At 40.4% G+C, this 13,445-nt stretch overlaps 1 protein-coding gene across 26 annotated transcripts in view; it reads right to left on the bottom strand.

Annotated features, from left to right (window-relative positions):
- DENND2B (DENN domain containing 2B) overlaps positions 1-13,445 on the bottom strand; it is a 150,661-nt gene that overhangs the window by 35,558 nt on the left and 101,658 nt on the right. For all 26 annotated transcript variants that reach the window (XM_046941985.1, XM_046941986.1, XM_015286487.4 and 23 more), the window contains 4 exons: positions 8,483-8,631; positions 5,422-5,637; positions 2,797-2,893; positions 1,854-1,898 (listed from right to left, as the gene is read on the bottom strand). In XM_046941985.1, coding sequence (XP_046797941.1) covers positions 1,854-1,898; positions 2,797-2,893; positions 5,422-5,637; positions 8,483-8,631 — 507 coding nt within the window. The remainder of the gene's footprint in view (positions 1-1,853; positions 1,899-2,796; positions 2,894-5,421; positions 5,638-8,482; positions 8,632-13,445) is intronic.

Below are 13,445 nucleotides of genomic sequence, written 5' to 3'. Positions count from 1 at the left end.
CTAACATCTATCCTAAATCTCCCCTCTTTTAGTTTAAGCCATTCCCCCTTGTCCTATCACCATCAGACCATGTAAAATGTCGGTCCCCTTCCTGCTTGTAAGCTCCCTTCAAAGTACTGGAAGGCCTCAACAAAGTCTTCCTGGAGCCTTCTCCTCTCCAAGCTGAACAAATCCAATTCCTTCATCTTTTCTTCATAGGAGAGGTACTCTAGCCCTTTGATCAGCTTTGCAGCCCTCCTCTGAACCCACATCACATCCCTTCCTGTACTGAGGGCCCGAGGCTTGGACACTACTCCAGATGGGGCCTCGCAAGGACAAAGTAGAGGGCAACAATCACCTTCCTCTCCCTGCTGCCACCCCTCTGTTGATGCAGCCCTGGATACCATTGGCCTTTTGGGTTGCAAGAGCACACTGCTGGATCATGACCAGCTTTTCATCCATCAGGACCCACAAGTCCTTCTCAGGGCTGATCTCAATGAGTTCTTCCCTCAGACCGTAATCACATCTGGGATTGCCTTGACCCAAGTGTAATGCCTTGCACTTTGCCTTCTTCAACCTCATTAGATTCCCACTTTTCAAGCATATCCAGGTCCTTCCATATGGCACCCCCTCCCTCCTACTGTGTCCACTGCACCACTCATCTTGGTGTCATCAGCAAACTTGCTGACGGTACACTCAATCCCACTGTCTATCTCATTGATAAAGATGCTGAACTGTACTGGTCCCAAGACAGTCCCTTGGGGGACATCACCTGTGATCAGACTCCACATGGACATAGAGCCATTGACAACAGCCCCCTGGCTATGTCCATCCAATCAATTCCTTATTCGGCTAGCCTTCAAATCCACCTCCCTCCAATTTTTAGAGATAAGGATGTGGTACAAGACCATGTCGAAGACCTTGCACAAATTCAAGTTGACAACATCAAGTCGACAACATCAAGTCCTTCCTATATCCACCAGTGCTGTCACTCCATCACAGAAGGCCACCAGATTAGTCAGGCATGATCTGCCCTTACTGAAGTCATGTTGGCCATCTCAAATCACCTCCCCATCTTGCATGTGCCTTAACATCTCATTCAGGAGAATCTGCACCATGATCTTCCCAGACACAGACATGAGGCACACCGGCCTGTAGTTCCCTAGGTCTTCTTTTCTCCCTTTGCTGAATACAGGAGTGAAGTTTCTCTTTTTCCAGTCAATGGGGACTTGTCAGACTTGGCCTGACAGCCACGATTTTTCAGATATGATGGAGAGTAGTTTGGCAACCACTTCAGCCAGTTCCTGTATAACTCTGGAATAAACTTCTATAAACTCTCTAAATTCTATAATATATATTCTAGATGTTCTATAAATTCTATAACATCTATAAATTCTATGAATTTCCATAATTTGCAGACTATAGACCTATTAAAGAATATAAGAACTGCTATGCTGGATCATACCTGATACCTTGACTTCAACTGCAGTTAGCAGTAAGCACTTACAGCAGTGTATGAATAAGAGAGCTTATATACCCAACCTCATTCCTTTAAGTTTGCACTTGGTAGCTATTCTGGAAAACAGCAGCATCCATGAAGTGACCTACAAAGTAAACCTATCAAAAGTCCTGTTCTTCATAATATGATACAGTGGCCGTATCCTTGTTAGATCCTCACAGTTCATTTTGTCTATGCTTTCTACATTCATGCTCCCATGTTGTAAATTTTGTTAGCTCTGCAATAATGAAGTCAACATAATTCACAAAGGAAAATACATGTTATGGACAGGAACACTGCTCAGTAGTAGGAGATTACGTGTTGGCAGGGTCTGTGACAGTGTCTGATCAGGAGGTATTGAAGTCTGACCTCTTACCTTTAAACCTGTCATCTGAGTCACTCTCACTCTCACTGTTCTCATCTGGAAAGGTGATAGAGCAATCAGTTAATGCAAAACCAAAGCAAACATGAACTCAATTTACTGTGGTGAAACTGGGGAAAAACACATCACACTGAACATTGTGATCCAGACACGCTCTCTCTGGAGTTTTCAAACATCTTGAAATAAACAGTTTGAGTGACTACTGTTCAGATTATCTTTTGATTGGAATAAGTTACCATTTTGCTTGAGAATAAAAGCTTCATGAAAACGTAGAATTAATTCTCCACTGTAGCAAATCATTGCAATGAACCCCAATCTCTGTAAACCATTCTGATACTTATTCAAAATTGCAATTTTTTTAAATATAGTTATGCAGCACTTGAGAAGTCAAGGGAAGCCTTATGAACCTTACCTAGGTAATATTTTCAATTGGCAGAATTGACCAGACTGAGTTTGAGTAGCATGCAAAAGTAACTTTAAAATAAGGCGTGTTTCTGTCACATTAAAATTTCATCATACTCCTACTATAAACACAGCCTGAATTTCCTTCTGGAACCATGCTTTTCCAGAAAGAATCTGAAGTCCAGGCAGAGTTATATTCACATGTTCATGCCAGGAAAAAATATGAATGAATTATAGAGTTAAAACTGTGAATTTTGGAAAAAAACTTACAGAAATAAACCACTGAAAATCTGAGCTAAAGAACAGGCGGGGTGAGTCTAGCTGGTCATGGGATTAATAAGATAGACAACAGTGAAAATCTGGTTTATTTTTAGCTCATTCCCATTTTTTTCCTCTCACAAGAAAAAATTATCATCATTCACAGCAGAAAGCTCTAAACAAAGTTGAGCCTGAAGCAGATTTGAACAGAAGAAGTAAATCTGTTACTTCTGCAGCAACCAAATGGATTCACTGAACTATGATGTGTGTGTCGCACCTCTCAGGGATGCAGTCTCAATGTTGGACATAGAAAGTTTCTTCAATCGTTTTTTCCCTCTTTTTGCACTGTAGATGGAATTGATTCTCTGGACAAGCTGCAAAATACGAAAGAGAACAACCAGTGGGGCAAATCACATTTCTGCTAGGAAACTTGATTAATTAACTGATCCAAACAACCAAATTTGACTGTGGATTACAGACTAACTAGACTCCCTAAAACCTTTATCAGCTCAAAGGGCTGTTCTCTTCTCCTTTATTTTGTATCCCATATGCTCGAATCACTTATTTGAATCTCACTACCTTGCCTATGGTTATATTTTCAAAACCAAAGAACTCCAAAATCGAGATCCTATTTTCAAAAGTGAGTTAGACATTTGCAATAAAAGCACCGTGAGACTGAGTGTTCAAAGACCTCTGTTATCCTCTGCCACTGCATTTCTCTCTCTTGGAGAAAGAGTTGGCTTCAGGTTTTTAAAGCCTTTACACCTACAGAGTAGTGTGCTGCTTTGAAGCCCTATTATATCAGCTGAGGATTTGGCCCACGTGGACTCCTCCCACCCCCCTTCCAACTTGTGCTGTACTTACTGACCTTCAGAGGTGCTGCATTTACTTTCTCCAGTCTTATCTACAAAATTATTTTGAAATTGGCTACTGGTGCTGGCTAAAGCCAGCAGCAGCCAGAATTTTAATCCCTGGTAATTATCTTTATGACTTCCTTCCACAGGACTAATATGGATAACAATCTTCTATCCAAAATAATCTGAGATAATGGAAAATATTCATGTTTAATGACTTTAACAAGAGAATGGGATTACCAAAAATTAGTAATTAAACAGTATACCATAATTTCTGAAGAGTCATAAATATGAAGTAATTAATCTTCATAATGACCTAATGAGTCAGTAACAGTATATTTCATTCCATAGCAGCTTTACTCATAGAAGTATAATACAATTTACAAAAGCCGTGTTATCTCCACTTTAAGAGGAAAACAGAGTGAGAAACTAATTTGCCATAGACAGAGTAGAAGGTAAGTAACAGAGCACAGATTTGGAACAAATTTTCACTCTGTTCTTCCAACAGCTGAGTCATGCTGGCTATGTTTTGTCAGGAGTGTTAATTGAAACACGTGCCTAATTTTCATGGTGACATTACATTTACTACATAAATTCTCTTTATGCTTCTACCATGCACACAAAGAACTAAACAAGTCCCCTCCTCTCCATTTCCAAGACTGCATAAGAATGTGGCTGGGTACATGATGCACAGACAGCAGTGGGAGAATCCCAAAGGAGCTGGGACAGCAAATCATACCTAAACCATAACTAAATGAAAATCAGTTCTAGGGGAGAACAGAGGCCATCCTGCGAAAGGTCTCACTGGAATATTGTGCTCCCTTCACAGGGCTGCCCAGTACTTTGTCTGCTTGGGTTGTTTCACCAGTAGTGAAACATGCACAGCGGTGAAGTTTTTTTAAAAGCTTTTGGATATGGTTTCATAAAGCATCCCTGTTATCTTCCCTTTGGGTTTTGCATCTGTGGAGGCCCAATGTAGTGATGCAGAACAGCTATTTCTCAGGTAAGAGTTTTTCCTCTAATAACTAATATTTATTCAATAAAAATGGGAAATTCTAGAAGCTATAGCTGTCAAAAGTAGAAATAACTGTGAGATTTCTAATGAAATTCTAAACATTCATATACTTAAAATATAATTTCATATGGGGAGAATATCTATTCCTTAAATGCGACAAATATGAAAACTCGGTACAAAAATAACATCCAAACTTCCCAAGTTTTACTCAAAACTGAGAAGTACACTACTCTGTAAGTTACTCTGTAATTTCCTCCACAGATGTATACACATTTGTGCAGTAAAAGAGTGTATTTCATGAAAATAAAATTATAGTAAATAGTAAGGACATAAGATTAATTTCCTTCCTTTTGATTGCTTCTGGCTTAGTCAGAATTTCAGTTTAATTGACATGAACATAATCTCCACCTGCTCACAGTATTTACAGCCACATACTTTAAAATACACTCTCTAATAAGGGTAGGAAAGAGTTGAATATACAATAAAATACTTGTCACTGACTAATAGTGAACATACTGCCTGTTCTCTCTATTGTTATTGTACTAGAGAAGGTCTGATTGGTCTTTCTGGTTGGTTTGTTGTTTGGTTTGTTGGGTTGGGTTGTTGTTTTTTTTTTTTGCTTGTTAGTTTCTGCTTTTTCTCTTACACGTCTCATTTTGAGTTGGAAAGTTTGAACTCCTTGACAAGTAGAAAATTATTTCTCACTTAAAATCCTTCAAGACAACAGGGTTATGAGGATGGGGTAAGTTGTAAATAAATGCAGGAACTCTTTGCAAAGATGGCAGTCAAATGTTTGCATGTGCAAACAAAGTGTAGGGTTACTCACTTCCAGGGAAGGGACTTTCACAGTTGGGGTGTGCGTAAAAAGGAATATATTTTGTCTACCAAGAAAAAGAGCTTTCAATAATGGCTAAATATTGGATAGAAAATTGCAGGTTTTTGCAGGCAGGTGACCTATCTCCAGCATAAGCCTTGTATTTGAGGTCTTGCAACCAGAGAACCATTTGTTGGGACAAGATCACCCTGGCAGTACCTTTGGGATCCTCCTGGCCCGGCGTGTAGACAGCAGCTCACTTGCAGTACTCAGACTGTCCTCATTAAGGCTGGAGGGGGAGGAGGGAATGCCAAGCTGAGCCAGCAGCAGCATATCATCATGGCTGTGCCGCTTGGGTAGCCGTGGTAAGCGGTGGGTCTTCCTTTCTGACCAGTTCCCAACGCGCAGAGACTGGCTGCTGGGCTTTGAAGGTAGCTGTGGGAACAAGGACAGCTTGAGCTCTTCTCCTCCTCAGCAACATTTAGTGCAGAAGAAGCTCTGTGAGTGAGCGGTGGCTATATAAAGACACCATGCCAGGTGAGCCACGGCTCTACAAAGTATGTGCAAAAAGAGGGGTAAAGGTCAAGCTGAAGAGATGGAGGTCAATACCTACAGCTTTATCTAAATTTCAAAGAAAGCAACAAACTGCATTTGGCTTTGAATTTCCATGCACTCACAACTCATCAACACCATGAGTGGTCAAACCTAACCTAAAGTTTGGCTTACACCAAAATACTGATACAATGGGCCTGATCTCTCTCAGTCACAGTGGTGAAAATCAAGAGAGACTACCCTGAAGATGCTTTTTTATTCTAGAGAAAGAAGGAAATCAAGCTTGCTGTGTTTCCATGGTGTCAAAGTTGTTTTGAGTTAATGTGCAAAGATCTCATTAAAACTCTGTCCTGCCTTCCCAAGGAATTTACTTTAAAAGACAAACTGGTTATTACTGCAGCAGGAAAGCAAAATCTCACTGACAGGATTAAGTACCAAGAAGCATCTTCAAAAAACTGGGGCTCTCTTGGAGCAGACTCAAAGCATCTCTGCCTAGTTCTTGGGAAGGCTAATTGCAGGCTGGCAGAGTCAAGTCCTAGGGTTCTCTTCCCAGCTTCCCTGTGATGCAGGTGAAAGACAGAAAGTCTTCCCCTCCATAACTCTGCCCCTCACTTTGACTGTCCACCAAACAGTCCTTTATGTATCTACTACAGCAACATGCCTAAAAAAAGTATCATTTTCTTGAACAACTGGCAGCTGGCATTCACTGATATCCTATCAGCAGTGTTAAAAACAACAGTACACCTGCAGTAGTAAATATCCCATTTGTAATAGTTGGAGGGCGTACCCATCACCATATGGGCCATATGATCTGGAATTAAGTGTAGAGTGTCACTGCAAGTGTGGGTTTTGCATCACAAACAGAATGTCATCAATAAAACATCCTTTTTATATCTTGTGACTTAATGAATTGGAAGTAACAAATGGGAAAGAAGAGGTCACTATGGGATTCAAAATTACCACCAGGCAGTGTTTGAGGTCTCTGCTTACCACAGGCCTGCATGCCAGGAAAATCTACAGCATTCTATACTTTAATGAAAGAAGCACTTTTGGAGATGATTGGTGAAAGCCTGCTGACCTTCTGGATCCCTTCCATCCTGTTTATCATCTGAAGTCATGTTGCTAAACCAGCTATGTTGCTATGCTGGAAAAACTGGGTGATAAATAGTTGCCAAAGCTGCCATTTTTCAGGAAATGGAGACTGTTCTATTTTTGGTCATTGAAGAATTACCCAGGCCCATAGCTGACTTGCTCTTATGGTCCCTTTGCTCTACAAGTCAACAAAATGACACCACAGTTATGGCACTAATGGAAACTCCTGGCAGCGTTGCAAAAAAGAAGCTACCAGAATAAAGAGCCCTGTTGCATAGATAGTAGAGAATACTTATTTACTGAGAAATCTTACAGAAGTCACTGTAATCCATAAATCCTTTGGTCTCCCTTTGTAAAACATAGAAGAGTGGATAGCATATTACTACCATGGACCTATATGGTTCTTATCCTACTCGCACATCTCTTTGGATGGCCTAAATGCTATCACAACTACTGTTAACATACAGGGTACATCCCAAAATAATTGTTCTTTGTAATATGTCCCTCACTACAAAATTATCTTTCTCCTTACTCTGCCTGATCACTAACTTTATACTCTCTATTCACAAAAGCAGAATCATTGGCGAGGAAAGGGACCTCCGGAGGTCACTTCCCACTTGCTCCCTTTTCAGCAGCTTAGCAGAAAACACTTCTGTTTTAAAGATGATGGGCCAGGCATATGATAAGAATCTTGGTAATGCTTTTATCTCTAGCACTGTGGTGCCCATGTGTACCCAAATATAGCAAAAGAAAATGTATTTTGTTCTGTTCTAGGTCAGTTTACATGACAAAAACATAGACTCTTGTGACCTTTCATCAGAATGCAAATTTTCTGTTGATTCAGTGCAAAACAAAGTACCTTTAAAAGAGGTTTCAAATCTCAAAATTAAGCATGTGATAAATTTATATTTTTCTTTTGGAACATGACGATCCCATAAGCAACAAAGCAACCTGGCATTTCATAGCTTTCACAGAAAACACATTGCTTTGGAAAATTCACCACAAAACAGAAAGGCTGCAGGTGTTCTACTTTATGCTGCCAACACAGCTTATACAGCTTTGTTAAATGCAGACACTCTGGTTTTTCTAATTATGTTATTATTCATTTCTTCACTGGGAGGGGGAGTGAGGGGGTCTACTTTGTCTCCTCCATCTTACAAGAAACCATGCCACATTACATACTTCATATTAACAAGTCACAATAGGCCTCGTGTAACAATACATGGGCAAGATTAAGAAGCTGAACTCTCCCTCCCATCCTGCTAAAAGCCCCACAGCAAACACTGAGGTAATTCACAAAGAGGCGCAACCTACACAGAAGATTTAGGGCCAGATTCAGCTCCTCAAACAGCTGGCAGAGGGTTCTGCTTAAACTCATCTGGCCATAGCTCGTCAGGACTACTCCAAACAGCAACCAGCTTCTGCAGTGCAGCACTGAGACTCTCAGTTGCAGCTGCCAAGAGCACTCGCAGCAACAATTTATGGATTTGATTGCACTCGTTTTCCAGATACCCTTTTTCATTCAGTACAGCTGCTCTTCCTCCTATGCCACGATTGATTCTCTTGCAACAGCTTTAAACAAGCTTTCAAGTGCAGAAAGAAACGTGCCCTCACACCCTGCGACGCCGTGCATTACCTGGGGAGGTGATGTGTATTTCCTGTCCTGCGGAGTCCACATCCTGTGCAAAGAATCTAGGGAGTTCTCGGAGAGCTGATGGGATTTTCGGCCCGCGTGACGGCCCTTCAGCTCCACATCCTCATACGGGTTTTCCTTGGATGACTCTCCTTCACGTTTTTTGGGTTGGTTTTTTGTTTTGTTTTGTTTTTTAAGAAAAGAAAAACAGAAAGGAATGTAAAATTAAAAAAAATCATGTGAACCAAGTGAAAAACTTTTAGAAAAGCTGCTCAGCTTTCAGCATGACTCATCCCTCTCGCTGCAGCTGGAAGTATTTGGAGCAAAACTTGGCTATGAAGTCAACTTTTCTTTTCTTTTTTTTTAAACTTTTTTTTTTTTTAATAAAATGCAAAGATTTCACAAGATGTGCTTCTGAGCATCTGCAGCTGTGCAAAATTTATTGATATATAAAAACTAAGGCACATAACTATGTTAAAGTATATCGGTAGATTTTACAAATCTATAGCAGCTACTCACAGGGTAAAAAGAACAGCAATAAATAACTGTTCTCAACATACCACCCTTACACGTGATAAGACACCTTTTATTTGATGCTACTTTCACTTTTCTCTTGCCCAGAGAGAAGGCAGAGAAGGAATAAGCACTTCACTTTTCTTTTTTCACTTCAGTGCCAAGAGAGAAGATTGGAAAATGATGAAGATGAGGGAAGAATTTCTGCATCAACCATGCTGCATCCTTGAAGTGTTGTTTAAAACACATCATTCCTTCTAGCTAAGCAGCCATTCATTTCACTAATGTGAAATTAGTATCTCCTGGAGGGGCATTCATCCCACCAGTAATATAGAGAGGTTTGATCAGTTAACCACTAAATATGAGACAAATGAGAAATAAATTGAAAAGCATACTGCAATCTTTCTCTTTTCAGCCTCTGAAAACCAGAAACAACATTTATAGTATGGATTTAAGGAAGATCCAAGACTCTTCAGCAGCCATTTCCATCTAAGGACTGATGGAGCAACTCATCATCTTTGCAGGAATTCTGAACTCAGTAAACCTCTCACCAAACTAAGAAGCACAAAGTGGAATGAACACCATCAATAAAACAAAAGTTTTGTGTTCCCTTCTTTAGACAGTGCATAATCAGCAACTGACATAGAACTTCAGGCTTTTCAAACACGGAGCCCTTCCAGTTTTCTTACCACCTTACCTTGAAAATCATCTCAGTAGAATCATCTGCTCAAATTCAAATCATCTGCAAATTCAAATTTGCAGAAATGTGAAACACGCAGGAAGTTCAAAGATTCTGGACAAGCTGGTTTTTGTAGTTTTATCTATAGATGACTACAGAACTCCTGGGTTTAGTGCAATTTATCTCACAATTCAAACTATTACATATAAGCTTTAGAAGAAATCCAGACTTCACTGCATACCGTATTAATCAAGAGCTGAGGACAGAAAACTAGGGTGTGGTTTACATTTCACACTGTTCCAGAAAATGTTCACCACTTCTACAGAGGTGACAGCCAAGGTACTGTTATTTTCTATGAGAGCAAGGCTCGTATTAATATCCTCTCCTTTTGACTATCAGTTTTTTTTTCTTCTAGACAGAATATTATATTTCCTGGTTGCACACAAGAAAACAAAACCAGTTTGTGCCTTCTACTTTACTGAAACACAGGACTGCTTGATTCATCAATACAGTGATAAGAGCCTTCACTTAGCAAGTTCGCACATTCACATGTTACAAGTAAAATGCAGTTTTACTTCAGCAGTGCATCATACTGAGATTCCTAGTCAAACATAAGGAAAGACTGAATGCTTTAGCACTGTTTTAATTAGAGGCCTGAATGACTGCTGCTCTTGAAGAATGTTTAAGTTGGCAGTCACAACCTATTATTTCATCCAGAGGGAATCTGATTCTAGAGGCTGCACTATCAATAGTCTGTCCACACGCTGCGTGGAAAGAATGCCTTCAGGTGCATGAGGTATGCAAAAGAAAGACCTTGTGATGAACAAAATGAACAGAACAAATCTGAAGCAACAAATACTCTTTAAAACAATTTAAAGCCATGGATGTCCTTAGAGGACTATGGAACAGATTAACTCCTCCTTCAGGAAGAAAAACGAACAGATATTGCACAGTAATTGTTACTTGTAAGTGCTGCAGTTTTAGATACGATCATCACAGCAAGAGGCAACTTTGCAAAGTGCTTTTGCTTAAACAGCTAAATGGATTGCACTAGCATAATAAAATTTCTTGTAAGCCCAAGTCAAGTATAGGTCAAGCAAGAATTTTAGAATGGATTAGCAGATTTCAAAATACTCAGCTCCATTATACAGTGATTAAACATATGCTTCCTTGAGAAAACAAATCTTATTGCGTTAGTCTGCTTACTACCCAAACTTCCCAAGAAGAAACAAGTTTGTCAGCTGAAACGAAAACTTTTCTAAAACATAAAGCATTTTATAAGTTTGTGGTGATTCTCCTTCCAAGACATCACAGAACGTAGAATTGTTTGAACCTAGCTAAACTCAGCAACACTAATATTGATATAAAATATTAAGTTTAGAAACAGGCCAGGAGCAGTCTTGGATGAGAGGAGAGGGAGGAGCAAGAAACCAAGAGCAGAGGCTGCTTTTCTGACTCAGATCCTCTACCAGAAGAAAGCTCAGGCCAAATTCCTCTTCAGTGTAATGTGGAGGTCAGTGGAGACACGAGAGGGATTTTAACCCTTTCCCTATAGCCTTCTGATTTTTCTTCAGAAGTTTGGTTTGCCATTCAATAGCACCTTTGTTTTATTGTTCTCATTTACTTAAAAATAAAATGATCTCTGTTGTTTTTGGGAGTTTCTTTTTTTTTCTTTTTCTTTTTCTTTTTTTTTTTAATGATGTCTTTAGACTAAATATGCTTCATCTATCCTTTTTTTGTTGTTGTTGTTGTTAATAAACAAAAAAAGAATGATCTCTTTCTCCCTGAAATCTCTGGCATTGAAACAGTTTGACCAATCTGAAACAACCTGGTTTTGCTGATTTGGCATTTGAACCAAATATTTTGTTCAGTCAATGAACTGAAAGAGATTATTTATTTGTGTGGGCCTTCAGCAGTTTTCAAGCCTGAAATTGTCACTTTTTTTTTTTTTAATTACTTAGTACATAAGCTTGTGTCATCTTGGTGGATGAGACACAAAGATCATACATGCCAAAAGAGCACTAGGAAGCAGAAACCAACTGGTTTCTGGGTGTCAAGAACCCCAAGAAGCAACCCACTGGAAGCAAGCAAAAGAGACATGTGTGGGTTTCCTAAACTGACTTCAGACAGCATTCAACCCCATCCAAGTACACAGTGACACCCTTCCACAGGCACCAAGGCCTGGGGTCAGGTGGCTACCAGCAGGTGTGGGTCCCACACCAGAGGAATAGGAGTGGTGGCAGCTGCTGCTGCAACATGAAAATGAGGAAGGCTTCCATATAGCTGAGCTGGTTCCAGAAGTTTGCAGCTTTGATCACTGCGTTTCTCCTCAACACCATCACTTCTCTAATCCCAGAGACCAAGGCAAGGAATGTTTACAGTCTGCAAGCTGTAGTGGTTTTGCATTCATTTGGATTTGCTGTAAAAGGAAAACACATTTACAATGAAAGAGTAAAGTAATGTTCTTGTTTCTTCCATATGGATGTCTCTGTTGAATGCCAAAAGGAGAGAGACTGCACACTATAGGGCCACGCTTGTCCTAATGAGGCTGATCTATGTGCTGCACAAGAAAAGAGCAGACAAACTCTGACTTCAAAGAAAGCTGAATCAGACCCCCAGAACAAATATGCTCACATGGAACAGCAAACTCGGTAATTAATGTCTCTGATCACCAGCCCTGCTCCCAGATGAGTCTGATCAGTTCCTTCTACAGGCTTGTTTATTTTCCCTTTCTTTTTTTTTTCCTTCAAGTTTCCCATTCTCTCAAATTCTACGTACTGAACTGCTGAGTAAACACAGGACATTTATCTACAAGACATTTATCTTCAGAAGGTCTCACAGGCAATATAACAATTTGTCCATAGGGGGAAAAGAAAAAAAAAAAAGCAGATGAAATAGCCAAGGACCTTTAGAGAAGCCATGAGGAATGCAGTGCCTTAAGCTGAAGCATCAAAGAGTTTCCTCCAGTGGTTGCAATTCCTCCATCCGTGACGCTCTGCATGTCAGCCCCACCAAGTCCGGAGGCAGCACACAGCGTTCCTCTGCTCAGCCCCTCTCAGTGTGGCAAATGGGAAGCAGAGGCAGATTCAGCAAGCCTGCCTCATGCTGAGAAAGGAGAGAAAAGTAAGACCGAGGGGGAAAAGAACAACAGGCAGACGCTGCTCTATAAATAGCAGAAAAGAGAGAAATGCGTCTTTTCTTTCTAGACTGGAGAAACAAGCAGCGGTTATATAGCAATGGAAAAGGCTCATTAAATGGCCTTAAATGTTGTGCCTAAATGAGGAGCCAGTGCTCACACAGAGGAGATGCCATCTCCAGAGAATGATGCTGAAAGCCCAGGCTCCACTTGGCAAAGGTAGGTGGTGTCAGCAGCTCACAAAACACAAAGCGTCCATTTCCTGTATGCTAGAGCTCATGCACAAAATATAGTGCAACTAATTTACTTTGCACTATATAGAACAGGGAGATCAAAGCTTCAATTGCCTTCACAGGGAAGATTTGGGAACAAACAGCATGTCCTTCAAGAGGCAAGGAGTAGGAAGCAGTGGCAGTACATGGGCAGAAAAGGAGGGCCAGATAGGAGGAACTCAGACTAAGTAACACTCGAGGGGTTGTACCCAAGCAAGCCATCTGCCATAGGGAACAGCAAGGGAGCCATGCACAGTGCAGTCTTACAGCTCCCCAGCATCTCTGGGGCACCTAAGTCCAAAGAACTGCACAAGAGCGAGAAGCCTTGTGTGTTCTATGTATGCATTACTCATTCATTTTATTCAT

Source organism: Gallus gallus, chromosome 5 (assembly GCF_016699485.2).
Source record: "Gallus gallus isolate bGalGal1 chromosome 5, bGalGal1.mat.broiler.GRCg7b, whole genome shotgun sequence".
Taxonomy (NCBI): Eukaryota; Metazoa; Chordata; class Aves; order Galliformes; family Phasianidae; genus Gallus; species Gallus gallus.
The sequence above is the reverse complement of the archived record's forward strand: the minus strand, read 5'-3'. Positions and strand labels throughout refer to the sequence as shown.